We start from the raw sequence: 18,216 nt of genomic DNA on the forward strand, positions 1-18,216 counted from the left end.
GGGTTTGAGGATCCATTTGCAAGAATAATTTAAAAAATCTGCCTGCACCCTACAGTAAAAAGGTACGAACAAGTACTCTACACGTCACTGGATTCCTTCACATTTCTAAACGTACACAGAAGCAAGGCATGGTTTTGTTCCAGCTGCACTTCAGCAGCTCTGACTCCAGATGCAGACTTAACAGCATGCAGGATGCGTTCCTGTGCAGACGCCCGGCTGGGATAAGTTACCTGAAACAAGAGCCGGGCTGCACAAGGGTCAGCTCCTTAAGTCAGCCACAGTGTCAGGTGCAAAATATCTCCTTTTAGGATGCTGGTGAAACATAATCTCAATAGGTACGTGACAACAGACCAGATTCTCTAAACTTCCACCTAAATGAGTGGAAGTAGAAGCCCTTTTAAGTCACCCATCTCTCTCCCACTCCCTCTTCTCCCTTCGATCTAACGCTCTTACTGCAAGCACCCCTGTGCTTTCTTACAGACTCTGAATCAACGCCATTTAAACCCGTGGCACTTTTGCCTCTCCAGTATGCCTCAACTATTGCCTAGGTTCAAATGAGAAAATCTTTGTGGTGATTTCTAAAAGCTGAGACCTCCTACATATTTCCTACCCTTCCCACTCACTGAACAGACAGCAGAATAGGGCAGGATAGATAAAATACAAAAGTAAAGCCAAGTTGTTCCTTGCTGTGGATAATCCAGACTAAAAATCTTTTCTTCCAGATGTCAATTTCTTCCCCCTTTGATACAATTTCCAAGTCCAACTGTAACAATTAACATTTTTCTATAGAGGAAGAAACACTTTTCAGTTTCAGTGTTGCTCTCAAGGAACCACAGTTCACTTGCAGCAGTGAATTTATTTCTCTCAACACCTTTAAAACCCCCTGACACCAGCTGAAAATAAGTAAAAATTTGCCAGTTTTTAAGCAGAACGTTTTTTCAGTGTCTCCATCCACAAATCAATTTTAAGTAACAGATCATTACATTTAAGGCTCCTTACTTCAGAAATCAATAAGATGCTTTGAAACAGTGTTCAGGCAAAGTATTATGGTCATGAACTCTTGCAGAATATTTTATAAGTGCACAAGAACTACAGTGGGGCTAAATCTTGACCATTTTTATTTCTCACCAGAATACATGTGCCATAACGAATTTCTCTTCTCTAGCTACTAATTCCAACATATTTCCCTTCACATTCTCAAGTACCTTTGTTACTGAAGATGGCAACCTCAAGATGGAAGGAAACTCATTAACAGTAGGAATCTGCAGAACATAAAATTTTATACAGAGCTCTGTACATCCTTAGCATGATGAAAAACAGTTCAGTAACAGTTACTCTAGTCAGTAAACCTGTCTTAAGCTTTTTGTCACAACCCTTAAAAATTCCCACCTTCTTTAATACTCCAAATCTGTGCTGCCTGTAATTCCCACCATACTTCTAAATTGATTTATATAGCTAAAACCACAATCTCTCCCCTGTATTAGGAAATGTTACATCTTACTTGTCTTTAAGACAGTGTAAGACAAGTTCCCACTGTGACAGCCAGAGTCAGGGATGCCAAATGCTCACAGATTACCACTCTCCATCACCAATAAAGAACTTTACTCCTGTGCATAGAAATGTAGAATCTGCTCCTTCACAAGCCTTGGGCTGGTCCAGTTCATTACCATGCAGCCTCTTATGCCCATCATCGCTGCTTATGTGGTGGTTGCTGACGACATGCTAATTTCTTTAAGCAGAAACCATCTCCATCCTGTATCTAAAGCAATGCTCGTTATGTAAGAGAAGCAACTGTGAAAATCACACCAATGACTGGACAATGCTGCTTAATTAAGGGTCAGCTTCAGCTCTCTGCTTTAGACCACATTCGTTACTGAAAAATAAAAATGATGAGCTAAATTAGAAAATATTAGAAAAGTCTTGTCAGCATACCTAATTTATGTATAGGACTTTCATCATTACAGAATTGATTTAAGTATGAAAGCTAACTTTCATCTGTCCAATTACACCAGATTAAGCCAAATATTTTCAGTTTCTCTTGGTTCTTTGTTTACCAAAAACAACGGACACAATCTCTTGATGCTCTGCTTTTAAAAGCAGTCAAGAAATCTCAGTACACTGTCAAAACCACAGTTAAAAAACTATGATGAATCCACAGCTAAGTGCATACTACAGTTTTGTCCATGCTTGATACATGGCATAAAAAACATTTTCTAACCACGGTGAATCCAGTAAATTAATCACATAGCCATACCATGAGAAAAAGGCAAGCTTCTCTTCATAGAATGCATTCTTCCTGCAGAGTATTTATTCTTAATTGCAAAAGAAAATTTGTTACTGCAGAATATTTTTGATGTACACACAAACACACATTCTGATACACTTGCAAAGGAAGCACAAGCTGTTTTTAACAGTATTATAAAACAAGACCTGTAAACACAGAAATTTAGTTTTAGCCAAATGAAAGCATCAGTGCACTGATCCCCAGACAGCAAGGTCTCTCAGTGGGATAGATGGTTACTTTGAAAAGGAAGAAACACCCAAGTCCTGTATCTTATCAAGTCTTAAGCTGAGAGAAATACCACTGGCTTCTGAAACAAAGTTACTCTTCTGGAAGGATGAAGACTCCTGCAGACTCCTTGGCTGAAGATTGAAAGCAGTTAAATAAGGTGAAAAAAGAAAGACAGCTCACAAATGTCTCATTTGAAAATAAGAAGCCATATGTATGCACATACTGTTTAAATGCACATCTATAATTTTAAAAGCTTACAAGCTAAAAATCGGGAAATATGAAGGTCATGTGCTTACAGAAACATTAATACTAAAAATAAACTGAAATTGCCTGTGTGATTGAATGAGGACAGCCTGAAACTGTTTGCTTTTCTAAGCAGAGAAGTTTGATGTTTGCTAACAGAAGCAAACAGTGGCAAAAAATGGGCAACCTAGCCACTGCAGTTTTACTACAGAAATCCATTTGGTTGCTCAGAGCATGCTGAGCTACAACTTACATCCCAGCTACCTAAACATGGAGTAACTCTGCTCTGTCACTGAGAAGTCAGTTGTACACTGAATTAAAGAGATATTTAAGATCATCTTCTCTCAGCTACCCAACACCAGGTGGTCCAATACTTTCACAGCTGATGTACCCAAATGTAAAATGCAGTAATTTCTGTCTCTGGCATTGCAAATCTCTGAAAACGTAGCTCAAGTTATCTTCAAAAACACATCAGTTAAAAATTACCACTATCATACTTGAGATAGAAGATACACAATGCAATTCTGCACTCTAATTCAATCATTAATCAAGATGTTATCAGATACAGGAAAACAATACAATGATACAAAGCTTCTCACTCTAATACAGGGCAATCTGTAATAGTCTAGTTCATTACTGTTTAGTTAGAATGTTATGTAATGGCTGAGGTATTTGTAATAAAAACAGTCTATTTCTGTTAGCCTGTTCTTCCTAGACATAAAAGCTGTCTTCATCTGATTTTTATTAGGACTTCATCTTCCTCTGCTCTTTATGCATTTCTTTTTCCAAGACTTCTGTCCACCCCATCTGCATTCCACAAACACGAGCACACTGTATTATCTCCCCAGCCTCCTCACACCAATCTCAGCATTTCTTTTTACACCTGCTTTCACCCATGGAAAGTTTCCACAAGGTTTTGTGAAACCCAGTCCTGAAAAAAAAAACCAAACACCCACCAACAACCCACAAACGAGGGCATGAAACTGAGCGAAGAAAAAATTCACTACCGAAGATGAACAACTGGTTCTACCAGTAAAATACCACTTGTGGTCCCGTCATCACAGGCCCAGCATCCATCCCCAACTAGTGCAAAGGTGCTGCATTTTCAGGGCGGAGGTTTTCTTCCCCCTTCATGTCCTCCATTACTACAATTGGCCTCTGCCCCATTCTTCCTTCAATAACTACAGGAACATCTGTCTTCCTCACTCCCACCTCCAATGAATCACAGAATGCCCTGGGCTGAAAAGGACCACAATGAACATGTAGTTTCAACCTCCTGCTATACGCAGGGTTGCCAACCACCAGTCCAGGCTGCCCAGAGCCACATCCTTGAATGCCTCCAGGGATGGAGCATCCACAACCTCCTTGGGCAACCTGTTCCAGTGCATCACCACCCTCTGTGTGAAAAACTTCCTCCTAATATCTAATCTAAACCTCCCTTGTCTCAGTTTAAAACCATACCCCCTTGTCCTATCACTGTCCAAAATGCACTATACAAGGGTTTGTTCCTTTGCAAGAGTACACGGTGCATGGGTTTAATCCTCCTGTGAGAGCTACCTTTTCCTTTCTGTTTCCACATCTAAGCCTCTTATCCACATCACCCTTATATGGTATTTAGGCTGTTCTCCACCCTCTCTCCACTTTCCCATCACTCCCACAGCTGACTAGGCAAATACGTCAGACTAAGGGGCTTGCACTTTGTGTAACCCAGGACGCCTGGCACAAGTCAACCCACCAACACATCCACTGCTTTGCCTTACATTCTTTCATTTTATTAATCTAAAAAATCCATTCAGACAAGAACAAAACCTGAATGAGAGCTCTCTCATCTTTTGATGAAAGCACCATCTTTTCCCTCTTCTTTGTGGGTCATTTAACCTTCCCTGGTAGACTAGAGGATTTGAGAAAGACAGACCTAAAGAAAGTGCATTCCATAAATCTGTACCATCAAACAAGGACTCCAGCAATAAGGAAGTTACAGCTGTAAACAGATGCAACAATTTGTAAAGGTTTTTCTACAGAAAATTAGGGCTCCTAAATCTAAACAAAAGTAAAGAAACTACAGGTTGATATTCATAAAATATCTGCAGAAGAAGACTAGCCAAGATTACACACATTTTACAAGCTAATACTTACCAAAGCAAGGCCTAATGTAGAAAATACATATATAGAACGGTGGTGTTCCAGGTGACAGGAACCAGTCCTGGTGGCTGTACACAAACACTGGCCTATGCCACTTCCCAATTCAGCTCACATGGCCACCTTTTATTAACACACCTGCATCACAGCAGCCATAACCTCACACACTGAGCCCAATACTGAGAGACAAAACGCCTCTCCATTGAACTCTAAGTTTAGCTCTCTAAACTTAAAGGTTCTTTAGTCCCAGGGAAGACCCTGGAGAAGGGTCCCAATATTAATTATGAAGAAAAATTCTCTGGGTTTTATGATTCAAAGGAATTTGAGAACCATTCATCTCCTGGCACTCAGTATTATAAGGCCATCCTTTCGTTTCTTCCTGATGGACAGATGAGATCATGTCCCATTTCCTCCCCCATTAAAATGCAGTTTCTTGTCCAAGCACAGCTCTTAAGGCTAGACAATGGGTAGGCCTGATATCCCACAGCAGAAGAAACAAATCGATTGAAGAAAAAACAACACTCCTTCTGCTTGAAATAATCCTTATTTCTACTAGTACACTCAGTTGACTCCAGTAACCAAAGAACGATAACAAAAAACAGCCCTTTTCCAATGAGAAAGGGTTCAAGACCTTTTACAAAGGGACATGCTTACAAAACGCATGCCCAAGACACAAAAGGGAAAGAAACCACACAGCATTCACTACAACTCCCAGCACCAGGCTCTCATGCATGCTCTGATTCCTCCATAAAGAGGGCCTGAGCTGGAAACTAGCCTCAAAATTTCAATCTGTATCTGTATGTGATGGCTCCCGTTGCAGACCACCTACCTGAATTTTAGCCATGTCATCTCAGCCTATGATTTAATCGCTAAGCCCCCTCCCAGCCCTCTCCACCCCACTCCAACAAACCTCATTCCTGAGAGCAGAAGCCACAATACCTTTCCCAAAGGCGCTTCACTCACATCTAAGAGACATAACCCAGCAGCAGCCTTTTACTGTGCATCTCCAGAACTGTGGATGGACATTTCAGAGTTAGAAAATCAAGCCGCACAGCGTGCAGCAGGAAAAAAAAAACTCCCCCCGGGGGATCTCGGGAGGAAGAATCAGTGCCACAAAGAGAACACGAACGCCGGGAATCTCCCTAGAGAGGGACAGAGACGTTCAGAGAGAAAGGGAAGGAATAGAACCGAAGGTAGAAATTAAGAAAGGGGTGGGAAACGGGGAAGAAGGATGAGAAACGGGGAGCCGTGGATCGGGAAGCGGCCCCGCAGCCCAGCCGTGGGGCGAGGCCCGGCGCCTTGCCCGCTGCGGGGCGCGGCCGGCCGCAGACGGCGATGCGCTGCGTTGCGGCCCAGCAGCGCGGCCCGCCGCAGGCCAGGGCGCCCTGCCGCCTCCCTTCTTCCCTCCTTCCTTCCCGCTCTCTCCCTCTCCTCCACCCGGCCGCGGCCCCGCGCGCACCCCGCTCCCCGCCAGGCCGCTCAACACCGCCGCCAGGCCGGCCGGAAGCCGCCCCCGCCCGAGGCCATGCGGCGCAGGCCGCTCTCCCGCTCCTCCCGGCACCGGTTTCTCATCGCCGGCCGGCGAGGAGCCGCGGGAGAAGGGAAGCAGTCGCTCTCACCTGGCGCGCAGCGCGGCGGGCCGGCGTTCCGGCCTCCCCCCCACCCCACGCTCCCCGGGGCTCCCGGATTCGGCGAGGCCGCTACCGCTCCCGGCGCCGCGACGCCGCGCCTCAGCCGCTTCCACACAGGGGCCAAGATGGCGGGCGGCCAAGCCGGCGCCAACGACGTCTGACCTCACCGCGCCGCGCGCGCGCGCCACCCCTCGCGCCGCCACTCACGTGACCCCACGCCGTGCCGCAGTCCGGGAGGCGCGCGGAGCCCGCGAGCGCCCCCTAGCGGTCGGAAGTGGCGGCTTCCCCCAGCGGGAGGCGTGGCTCGCGCGCCCTCTGCTCTCCCGAGCCCTTGTCTGTGCGCGGGGTGGGCTGGCGCCGGGCCGTGGCCCAAAGCTGTGAGTCCCCCTCGCCTTTCCCCAACCCCCATCGCCGATTAGTCAACGCATTACTAAAAACGTGGACTCCCACCATGCGTAGCACCGTTAGAAGCTCGCTGAGGTTTATTTCCGGCTAGCCCCTCCCAGAAGTTTCCATATGAACACAACTGCTGTTCCCAAATCCGCAGTGCTGAGGAGGCCCGTGCCATTCGGCCTCATCCCCAACCTCCCCACAGTCTTGTCCTGCTGCATTTCAACCACAGATAGCGTCAGAGATACCACCCACACTGAGTGAGATCCCACACTCTGGACCCACAGACACCTCCCTGTTGGCACGGCACGGCACCGTCTTTGTAGGGTCTCTTCTAGAACATAAGTCGTGCCCGGGGAGCCCACCCCAGCTTGGGATATTTGGAGAGGAGGAACCCTACCACCAGTGCTGTAGGCAGGGCGAGGAGGCCCAGCCAGCGCCAGGAGCGTGAGGAGGCGCTGTCCTCCAACACCCGAGTTCTCAAAGGTTTCAAGACCCGCTGCCACTGTGTCAAGATGGCAGCCCTAGCCCCGCTCCACTGCCCCCGTCCCATCAGGCGGTACTGGTAGGATGTGCAGGGCCCGAAGAAGACAGCCAGGGCCAGCCGAGGGTCGGTCAGGAGCAGCCGCAGCACGCTGGGCTTCACACCGGCACACGAAGCAATCTCACTGGTGTAACTAATGAAATTCAACATCAAGTTCCGCTTCTCAGGCACATCCCTTCCATGGGCATAAAATCAATACAGAAAATCAAATAGCATGTTATGTTCCCACCTTGGGTCACTGCTCTGGGCTCACAAAAGCCACCATGTTGCAAGGAACACAAGCTGGCTGAGCTCCCTCAGGCTGCCCTGCTGTAGGGTGACATGAAGGGACCTAAGAGCACCCAAAGAACCTTTATGCAGGGTTATCAACAGCTGGCCTAGCACAAGAAAGAGGCTCTGTCTCCATAACCTGCTTGTGGTCTCTGAAACACAACCCACAGAGTGGCCTGAGCTAGGAAACTGCCCCTAAGCTCCAGTGGGCTTTGGGGATGGGATGTGGCCTTCAGCCCACGCTGCCCGTTTCCTAGACTGGGGAGGGAGAAGCCACGAGATGGCACCCTCTGTCTAGAGGAAAACAAAGCTCCACGCAGAGGTGCTGTGAGAGAGGGTGGGTTGTGCAGGACCCACAGAGGGACCTGCAGGTTATGGGTGCTGTGCTGCTTCCTCCCCACATCGCTGAGGGTTTGCTTCATCCCAGAGCTCAGCATGGATCAGCAGAAAGGGTTTGGCAAGAGAGAGGTCCAACTTTTCTCAGCTTGATTTGCTTATGAAGTGCAAAGGCATATCACACTATGCCCACACTATGAGCCCAAGTACAGGAGCATCACACACCTTTTGACTGGCAGCTGTTTTTTCGAGACTTCAGCCATCATCTTGCTGCTGGGAGGGAGTTTGTATGCGCCTGAGAAGAGTAAAGAGACCAGAAGTCATGCAGAGACCTATGAGCAGAGCAGTTAGTAGTCATTCTTCCCATTCCATGCTCCCAGTACCTTCACCAAAAGCATGCGGTGATGCCCAGCATGGTCCCAAGAGCAGCAAGTAGACCTGTCCTCCCTCCTCAGCACCTCCCCTATCCCTGCAGTCCCTCTCTCACCTGCAAAGACTCCTGTCACCCAGCGAGCCTGGATTTCTGCTCCCACCATCACGGAGCCAGTCAGCTGGACCAAACCGATGACAGCTAGCGTTGGCCTTTCCAGCTGGGGTGGGAAGACACATTTATATAGGGTATGATTACTTTTGAGTTGGTTGCAAATTGACTCTTCAAGAAAGGAAAATGAAAAATTGTAGCCTGTGGCAAAGATCACCACATCGATGTTCTCTTCAGTTGTTCCATCTTCAAAAATGGCTGAAGTTTCGGTGAACTCCTTCACATTTGATTTCAGCACAATGGTTCCAGAGAGCATGCAAATTGGCAGCGCTTCATTGATAATGAATTTAAAATTGGAACTTTCGCATGGAGAAAAAAAGGAGAGAAATGTTAGCATCCAAGGGAGATGCAATATGTCTTTTGTGGCCTTTCCTAAGAAAGCGGTGCTTACGAGGGATGTGAGGGGTGTGTGCCTCGGGTTTGGATCTCTGCCCCCTGTGGCTTGATTAACCATTGCAAAACACCCTGATGTGGGGTGGAGTTGATACTAGGACATGGACAATATTGAGTTCCCAGAACCCAACAGGACTGCAAACAGGCACCAAGAGTGTGAAGCCATACTAAATGCATTATCAATGGAAAAAAAAATCCTCTCTGATGGTTTGCTATTCTGCAAATATCCTTTGAAATGAAAGATGATTTCACACTATTAAAAATACATTCTAACAAAAAAAAACCAAAACAAAACAAAACCAGAACAACCACCTTTTAGCAGAAGCCAAGCCGTAGATCTCATGGTTAAACCATGAATTCATCTTCCAAATCTTGATCCTTTTCATGATGGCTGATGGGAGAAGCCATTCAAGAAAGTGATTAAAGCGCGTGGTGTTGAGCATGTCCCAGGGTAAGCCATCGTTTGCCACCCGGCTGAACACCCACGTGCTGCTCCTGGCACTGAGAAATACCTGGCAGAGAAGGCAGACCTGAGGGCCTCGTGCCCAGAAGCCTGACTTCCATTTTTGCCTGATGTAGCAAATCCCAACTCCCGTGCTTGTGAGCAAGGTCCCAATGAAGGCATCTGGTGTCCAGATGAACCAACCAGTTCATGGCGGGCTTTTGCAAAGTTCCCAGATAGTCCAAATTCTCCAGAAATTGCAAAGCTCATTCAATTGGCCTCAATTTAAGGCTTGTTTGTTGAGAAACCCAATGGGCAAGTGAGAGGAAATGCTTGGGGAGCAAAACTGTGAGTTTCTGTGGGTACTGAGAGGTGAAGATAGAGCTGTACTTGCAAGATGGACAGAGAGAAGAAATCAAAGGTGTGCAACATAGCTGCTAACAGCGGTGCAGCAGTCTCATATTTCTGTTCAAGAAGGTGCTTTAGCATCTTCTGTGTGCTTGCAGAAAGTTTTGGGGAGGTATATGGGAACAGGAAGAGCTTGGCTGTGTGTCGGTAAAGTGGAAAAGCAGTGATGAAGCCTCGCTCAGAGAGTGAGTGGTTGAAGGGAAGGCAAGTGCCTAACGCCAGGAAGCGGTTTGTCAAGAACCACGCAAAGGAAAGGGAAACGTGTCCCTGTGGTGGGTCTTGCTAACCTTGGCTTTGAGAGAAACTCTGGTTTTAACCTCCCTCCTGCTTGTCCCATCTCCCACCCACCGTGATGCTGTACCTTTGCAGCAACATGACTCATATCCACAGCAATATCACAGGCAGTGTTCCCAAGTCCAATCACGAGGACCCGCTTTCCCTGGAAAGCAGCTGCATCTCTGTATTCCAGGCTGTGAAAGTACTGACCTCTGAAGCGGGTCTCAATACCTGTGCAGAGGGTGAGGAACATCTCCTATCACCACAGATTTGCACCGACTTGATGCCAAACCCGGTCATGCTGCTTTGCAGCCAAGCCCAGTGCTGCAAAGCCCACAGAACTCTCAGCTCCACCAGTAGTGGCGATGCTTTCACCTTCTCCCACCTTTCTGAGTAACCTTGTCATGATCCTGCTCAGAAAATCCTCATGGAACAGCACTGTTGCATCTTCATGAGGTGGTTTATCCATTTCTGGATATGCTCGCATCCATTTTCACGGGGCAAGAGTCACAGGTGCCCTGGCTGGTGAGCCTTGTGGAGCAGAGGAACAACCCCAGCCCACCCCACTGCAGAGGCAGGACTCACCTGGGAAAGAAGCCAACGGCAGGTGGGGCTTCTGAAAGATTCCTGCGCAGACCATGACAGCATCAAAGATGTGCGACTCCTGGATGCCCTCTGTCTCAGTGATCACATCCCACTGGCCTGAGGTGGCAAAATCCGGGCGCTTCCTCACACTGATAACTGTTGTCTTGAAAAGCCCAATAACGCAAGGATCAGAGACTGTGCTGTGTTTCAGAAAGGTGCTGTTCACAAAGGGCTGGGGCTGCTAGGCCTTCGGGTACCTTTCAGGTATGAACTGCAAAAATAAACCTACACCTTCCCCCCACATGGGGCACAGCATGGGGGGCACAAGGCAGTCCATGCTCAAGCAGCCTCACTTAAAAGATAGAGCCAAAAAGGCTGCATTGAGGATGCCCAGAGCGTGCAGGGCTTGTGGACTTCACACCCTTCATTGTCCCGTCCCACCCATTTGATGGCAGCTCCTGCAGCCCCTCAGGCCGTCCTGCTTTTGGTCCCAGCTCACCTTGAAGCGGATGTGCCTCAGGAGCTGGAAGTGCCGAGCGTACATGCGGAAATACTCCAAGAAGAGGCTGTGAGGAAGGAAAGAGGGGAAATCCTCCGGGAAGGGGAAGTCACTGAAGCAGGACATCTCCTTGGAGGTATTGCTGATGATGGAGCGGTACACGCTGAGCCTCCCGCAGTCTGCATTGTCCTGTGAGAAACGAGCAGGGCTGTTGTGGGAGCACAGGGGAAGGAGAAAACCAAGCAGAGCTCACTCACTGCAAAGCGCCACAGCCCCCCGATGTCCTCGCTTCTCTCAAAGCAGGTGGGCTCCAAACCCTCATCCAGGCAGCACTTGGTGGCCACCAGCCCGCTGATCCCTGCCCCGATTACAGCCACTCGGTGCACCATGGTGTCCTGTTGGCAGCGAGGGGAGCACAGAGAGTGACCGACAAGGAAACGAGGAGTGCAGAATCAGCAAAAACACAGCACTTTTCCTCCCACCCCCATGGCTTGTTTTTGTGCTTTTGTATTTAATTTCCATTAAATAGGAAAGAAAAAGGCTTTAGGAAAAAAACTGCCAAGATGCCTGATGGGATGGGGGCATGGAGCAGCGATTCAGAAGTAGCGCAGTGTTGTGAAAGTGCTGCTTGCATTACAAAACATGCAAGGCGAGAAAGCCAGGCGGGGCAGGGCTCAGGGGAGGAAGTGCAAGCTCAGCTGTGTAAACTGAGCTACGCTGAAACCAGCATAATCAGAGAAATGAAAAGAATGAGTCTGTGCAAACTCTGACTAGATAACAAGCATTTCTCCTGCAGTCTCAAGAAAGATTCATTTATAACTTACTTTCAACCAATTTTACAATCGAAGATTAAGTTAACTTAAATAGGAGCTGGAAAATAGTGCAGAAATCCAGAGAAAATCACCTGGGAGAAGCAAGGAACTCGAATACACCCACAGATGCTCTCATCCAGCTGCAGCTCTGTGCCACAGGAACAGGTGCAAACCCCATATAGCAAAGTGAGTGTGCCTTTAAGCCAGTCACCACTCCATCTCCATAAAGCCCCCAAACTCACCCGCCCCGATACCAGTCCTGCTGGCCAGCTGTCTCGACAACACACAAAACGCAGCCAGAAAGGAATTCAGAGCAAGCTTTCACTGTGCCTTTTCTCCTTAGGGCTCATCCGATCTTTTCTTGGAGCTTCTCCAAGCATGGATTTAAGGGCGAAGTGGAATTCTGCCTGGCCCTGCTCACAGGACTGCTGCACCACTGACCTTTATACCCATGCTCATTCCACTGCCGGTGCTTGAAAGCGTGCACAGCAAAGACATGGACCTTAATCCCCAAGGCAGCATGCTTGCTTGCAGGGACTCCCACTCATGACACTGGCGTCGTGTCTGTGTCTGAGGACCCCTGCATCCTGCCCCATCACTGGGCACCTGTGGGGCAATGGGCCACCAGGCTCCCTATGCCTGCCTGCTGGCTTGGGGGGGTATGGACTACTGAATGCTGCACATAAAATCTCCACAAATAGAGGTCACCCACTGTCACTGGAGGAGGTGCTGGGGCCACATGCCTTGGTTGGCTGCAAGGTGCTGTCTCAGTGAGTGAAGACATCCCCACGTGCCCCACTACTGCCACCAGTAGGAGATGCGGGGGCCAAGGAAGGTGGAGAAGGACAGACAGGGTTGGTCAGAAGCAGTATATTGGACTTGGTGCCAATGAAAGCGGCAAGGTTTTCCACGTACACCCTATAGTCAGTTTTGAGGATTTTGTCAAAGGACAGCTCAAACCTTAATGAGTTGGAGGAATGAGTCTGGGTTGGCAGAGGAAATGGAGGTCAGATGCTCTGCGTCTTCACTGCTGTTGTGTCCCAAAAATTGGATCACTCTTAGGAAAGGCACTGGGGAGGCTGCTTCTTTGCCCAAATCTTGCCTACCACAGCTTATGCAGAGTGATCCTGGCTCTGGTACACCTTCCTCACATGCAGCAGTCACCCACGAGTTGCACCTGAGCTTCCTCTGCACCCTGGTGTACCTTTTCCAAATGATCTTATTAAAATAGGATTTTTCGTTCTTGTTTGGTTGTGGTGTTTCATTTTTTGTTTTTTTTTTTTAAGTTTATTTTTAACTAGTTTTGCCTTTGCCCTCCCCAGAGACATCACGTGCTATGTGAGAAAGGCAGCAGCACCCTCTAGCTTCCTCTCAAACTCATTTCCACTGTATACTGCAGGAAGGCACAGTGACTCAGAAGTTTGCTTCCAGCTCACCTGCCCAGCAGAATGCACAGCTTCTCCCACTACAATATATAAATATATAAAACATACTGTAATACATAATATATACAATATATAAAATAACCACATTGCACAGTTCTGTTAGATAGTAATTATTCTGATTCATATCCATCCTCTGTTTTGCTTTTCTACATCTTTCTTCCTTTAGCGATCCAGGTGAAGCACAGATTAATATAACATACTCAGTCTTGCCCCATTAATTTCCCAGTAATACTCAGCCTTTAATTTGACCTCTTGGCAGCCTCCATGCCCCTTGCTGAGGCCTTCAGACAGCAGTTCACTGTGATTCAGATCTCTGTGCTGAGAGGTGAGATAATTTGTGTGTACAGCTTTTTTTTCTTTTAATTCTGCTGAATTAATTTGCATGTATTACCATTAATTTCTCTGCCATTTTGTCTCAGGATCATGGCAAATTCCCCAGCTCCCCAAGCAAGCTTCAGTCTCAGCTACCTTGAATCAATACATTCCCACCCTCAACACGCAAAATATCAGTGTCAAACCACAGGTTATATCAGCTAAGCACAAGCAAATAAATAAGTGGCTGGATGCAGACATTTATAGTTTCCAGCCTCTGCTATAGATGCAGGGAGCAGCACATGCTTCTCTCTATCATCTTCTCTTTTATTCCTTCTCCATCACAGAATGTGGAGGCAGCTGACAGAAGGGAAACAGATGAGAGCATCTTGGGGGATTTAACTTCTAAGGGGGAGGGATGCATGGTCTCATTCTGCAATAGTAAATGGGGGAAGCCTTTGCCCAGGGGGACAGGGGAGTCTCATTACTTGTATTTAGCTCAGCAATGCTCGTCCTGCCAAAGCACGCTGAGATGAATTCACCTCCACCCTTTCCTCTCCTCTGGTGTTCACTGGGGACAAATCACCTATCCTTAAAGAAGCACCAAGTCCTGCCAAGATGGATCCTCCAGAGTTCCTTCAAGACTCACATATACGCACCTGAATTTCCGTATTCATCTCTGTGCTCTGAAATATTTGAGAGGCAAGATGTGCCCAGCTTGAAAGCATTTTAGTACAGGAGAGCCAGTGTAGAAGGCTACGTTATCAACGAGCTCCTCTTCAGAGCAGTTCTGGAAGACAATTGAGTTGTCCTTCAACAGTACCTCCAGCACAGAATCATTGTGGTTTGAAAAGACCACTGAGATCGCTGAGTCCAACCCCAACCTGCCTCCAGCATGCCCACTGGCCTTCCCTCAGTACCACACTTCACAGTTCTTGAATATCTCCAGGAATGGTGATCACACCTCTTCCCTTGGCAGCCCATTCCTGTGCCCAAGCACCCTTTCCAAAAAGAAGTTTTTCCTAATATCCAACCTGAACCTCCACTGGTACAATTTGAGAACATCGTATTTCATTTTCCCCATTGGTGGTGGTGCCTCCATGGCCACACAGCTGACCTCCACCCTGATGTTCTGTCCCGAATTGCCCACGCCAACCACAAGGAGAAGATTCCCCTTAAATCTACTGGGCTGTCTGTACTGCTGGCTAGGAAAGTACCAGCCTTAATTACTTGAGCACCTGTTACTTCTACAGGGACAAGTTCTGCAGGAACAATCCAGGTGGCAAGAGAAAAGAGCTGCAATTGATGGCCAGTGGAAACTCAGGGAGGCCCAGCCCTCCATCCCTCATACACAGAATTGGTGTTTCCCTCCCAAACTGAGATCTTTCACATCTCTGCACAGCAGACAAACCTTTCATTCCCTTTACCTGGACTCTTAATTTACAAACTAGACGAACATTTAAAGCCATTTAATCTTCTCTCTCTCTTTTTTTTTTCTCCTCAATAAAGAAATCCACCCCCTTTCTGCGTGCCAGCCAGGCTGCTCATAAAGCCCTGCAGTTGCCCTGGAAACTCTCTTTATGAGTCTGCAGCTCAGGGACAAACCACTGCCAATTTTTCTTGCAATCACGTTTGAACTACCCCTCTTTATTGGCCTTGCAAATATTTGTGTCTAATCTTTGGAGCTCTGCCACTTCCTTTCTTAGAAAAACATTGTCAAACATACATGACTGCTCCAAGCCCATGCATCCTGTCTGCTGCCCCCAGAACAGACGCCACCAGCTTTGGTACCACTGCAGCTGTAACACTGCAGCTTTAGAGATGCTTTGCTTCTGCCTCCCAAAGCCTTCCTGCTGGGGAAGTTCAAGACAGACAAATGGATGGCTGTAGGATTGCTGCAAGCCGCAGTTTGATCTCAGCATGGTCACCAACCTAGTGGCACACTGGCCAAGTGGCACCAGCTCCTCCACTCTAGGACATGCTTCTAGCTGCTGGGGGACAGTGGCACTTTGGGGAGACAGTGGCACACAAGGGGACAAATAGTCAGCAGCAAGTAGCTTTCAGCAGAAAAGTGGGTTTGGACAAATTCCTTTGTAACACTGCATTTCCTATGAACAATTTCAGCTTTCAGTAAGAACTTCAAAACTCTTGGCTTTCCAAGTTCTAAATGAAAACTGGACTTTGTCAAGTTATAGAAAAAAACTACAAGCATAGGCAGTTTATTTATTCACTACTTTTTTTTTTTTTCTCCTGCCTTGCATGTCAGGAGTTAACTTGCATGACAAACATTTCAGCTATGCATAGCTTTTCATTCCCTACTCTATAGAAGAGAAGCCAGAGATAACACCCAGGACTCCATGCCCCTGCTTGCCCCATGGCAAGAACTGCCCTGCTCCCATCCTTTCCCTATAGCAGCTAACCCCAAAAACAATGGGGGGAAGCAAAGTGTTCAACTCACTGCTCAGAAGGGCTCAAAACACTAGGGAGCCATGGATATTTCTAGCTATCCCCTTACCTCCCAGCAGCACACTCACTGCTGCAGGTGAAGCAGCCCCACCTCAATTTATAGGGAACACATGGTGCTACTGTGGGACTGGCTGCACTCATAGTGGTTACATAACCTGGGTTTGCTGTGGCACCTGGGATCTGGCACCAGGCCACCTGGGTGGTGGTGACCACCATGGATAATGGTCAAAGGGATTGTGGTGGTAGGAAGGACTGGTATGATCCAGAGGCATCCCAAGCTTGTTTGGGTGGTGGTGCCCAGCAAACTTGGAGAAGGTGAAGTAGCCACCAGCACAGCAAGGTCCTAAAGGCACAAAAAAGTGGAAATACTCTCCAAAATATCAATGTAACACATAGCACCATGCAGACATCTCCCAGGGGTGAATTATCATGGAGATTAGGGAGATAGAGTGGCTTGGGATGCAGCTACTTAATGTATTTAGGAGAGACTAGAAAAGAAAACATTAAACCCCTGCAGATGGGTGTGTGGGTACACAGAGGTCATGCAGGACTGTGACTTTAGGACAGCTATGGTTTAAGAAGAGACTATGAGTGTTTCTGCCCTGCCCCTCTCCCACCCATTCAAGATCTTGCACCTGCAGAAGTGTTTGCTAGGACTTTGCAAGAGAACATTGCGAATCCACAAGGGAAAACATGTTGTTCACATACTTCTTGTTCCCTGGATTCCCCAGCCTGGATTTTCAGCTGCTTTCTGTCAGTGGGACATCACTGTCCAGGCTCTGCATACTGAAAGGAGAAGGCCAGGAGAAACCAAACCATCCTATACAGGCTTCTTGTTCTCTCATTGAGGCATTTTAGATGCTTCCTGGCACCAAGCAGAAGGATGAAATCCCATTCCCCTATTGCCCAGGGTGGGGAGGCTGCAGGAGTGGTGGGGACAGAGGAGGCTGTGTGCAGCTGCTGGTAGCAACATGCCCCTATTTTTTAGAGCTGGATTTTGGCCCTGAAAAATTTTGCTGAATTACTTGTGCATTGAGGCAGGAGGGATGTCCCTGGGATCAAAAGGCAACTTTCCTGCTAAAAACACAAACAACAAAACCCACTATCCCAAGCAGGAGGGGCTGCTTTCCTATTTACTCTGTGCTGAGAGCAGTGAAGAAGACCCCAAAGCAAGCAGCAGCAAACACCAGCAGCACATTTTTGTTTCTTCTTATCAAAACCAGGTATGTTTAGTACCTTGAGCTCTCACAAGAGATGCCAGAGAAGAGACCCAAGGGATGTGCCAGGGCAGGCATGGGCTTGTGAGGACAAGTGCTTTACTCCAACACACCTGGCAAAATTTAACCTGGTTTAATAAGAAGTTCTATGTTTTCCACGTGTGCAGGCTGTGGACTTTGTCATGGTGAAGCCATTGTCCTCGTTAAACCTGCTGCCTCCCATTGTGTCAGTGGAGGCAGAAAAGAGGCTGCCCTTAGCTTCTTGGGTTTGGAGGTTTCTATCTGCACAGTGAAATGTTTCCATCAGGTGATGACTTAAAAATCTTCACAAGATCAGACCTGCTGGATGCATGCTCTCTCCCTTGTTCACCATGGCCTTGTACCAGGACACAAAGCAGACCCCAGCCACAAAGCACCTTCCTACCTCTACCACAGTCCTGAAGTGTTTTTAAGAATTCTGTCAACACAGTTGGTCACATTCTGTAAACACTGACCCTCCTCCTGAGCTAGGTGTTTAAATACTTTCAATTCCTACAAGTACTTCAAGAGCACCTCAAGCACAGGTATGCTGTGCTTGACATTCCCAAACTGTGACATAGAGACACAGCAATGCTCCCCATCCTACAGGGATGAGCTTTTGCACCACCTCAGCCCCAACCCCATCCAACCTGTTGTGTTGATTCCCAGAATGAAGTTCTGGGAAAGGACAAAAACCTGAACATTAGTCAACCTGCTGCTCTCTGTGCACTCGAGTC

The 18,216-nt window shown here is 47.6% G+C and overlaps 2 protein-coding genes across 18 annotated transcripts in view; both read right to left on the bottom strand.

Moving 5' to 3' along the window:
- PRRC2C (proline rich coiled-coil 2C) overlaps positions 1–6,654 on the bottom strand; it is a 69,366-nt gene extending 62,712 nt beyond the window's left edge. For all 15 annotated transcript variants that reach the window (XM_052665810.1, XM_052665808.1, XM_052665820.1 and 12 more), the window contains exon 1: positions 6,514–6,654. The gene's annotated coding sequence lies outside the window, so the exon portion shown is untranslated. The remainder of the gene's footprint in view (positions 1–6,513) is intronic.
- A 330-nt stretch (positions 6,655–6,984) lies between these two features.
- Positions 6,985–12,663, bottom strand: LOC128072277 (dimethylaniline monooxygenase [N-oxide-forming] 2-like). Of its 3 annotated transcripts, XM_052665903.1 has the most exons (10): positions 12,264–12,663; positions 11,467–11,604; positions 11,210–11,398; positions 10,711–10,873; positions 10,211–10,356; positions 9,312–9,511; positions 8,553–8,905; positions 8,291–8,360; positions 7,689–7,790; positions 7,479–7,592 (listed from the first exon to the last, which is right to left on the bottom strand). In XM_052665903.1, the coding sequence occupies exons 2-9, from the start codon at positions 11,596–11,598 to the stop codon at positions 7,709–7,711; spliced, it is 1,335 nt and encodes a 444-aa protein (XP_052521863.1). In that variant the 5' UTR covers positions 11,599–11,604; positions 12,264–12,663; the 3' UTR covers positions 7,479–7,592; positions 7,689–7,708. The 3 variants fall into 3 exon arrangements, with proteins under 3 accessions (XP_052521862.1, XP_052521863.1, XP_052521864.1); XM_052665902.1 differs by lacking the exons at positions 7,689–7,790; positions 12,264–12,663 and adding an exon at positions 12,114–12,167 and having other exon boundaries at positions 6,985–7,634; XM_052665904.1 differs by lacking the exons at positions 7,479–7,592; positions 7,689–7,790 and having other exon boundaries at positions 7,797–8,360; positions 12,264–12,659.
- Between the last annotated feature and the right edge of the window lie 5,553 nt (positions 12,664–18,216).

The sequence above is a fragment of the Tympanuchus pallidicinctus genome, unplaced genomic scaffold (assembly GCF_026119805.1).
Source record: "Tympanuchus pallidicinctus isolate F22 unplaced genomic scaffold, pur_lepc_1.0 scaffold7, whole genome shotgun sequence".
Classification (NCBI taxonomy): domain Eukaryota; kingdom Metazoa; phylum Chordata; class Aves; order Galliformes; family Phasianidae; genus Tympanuchus; species Tympanuchus pallidicinctus.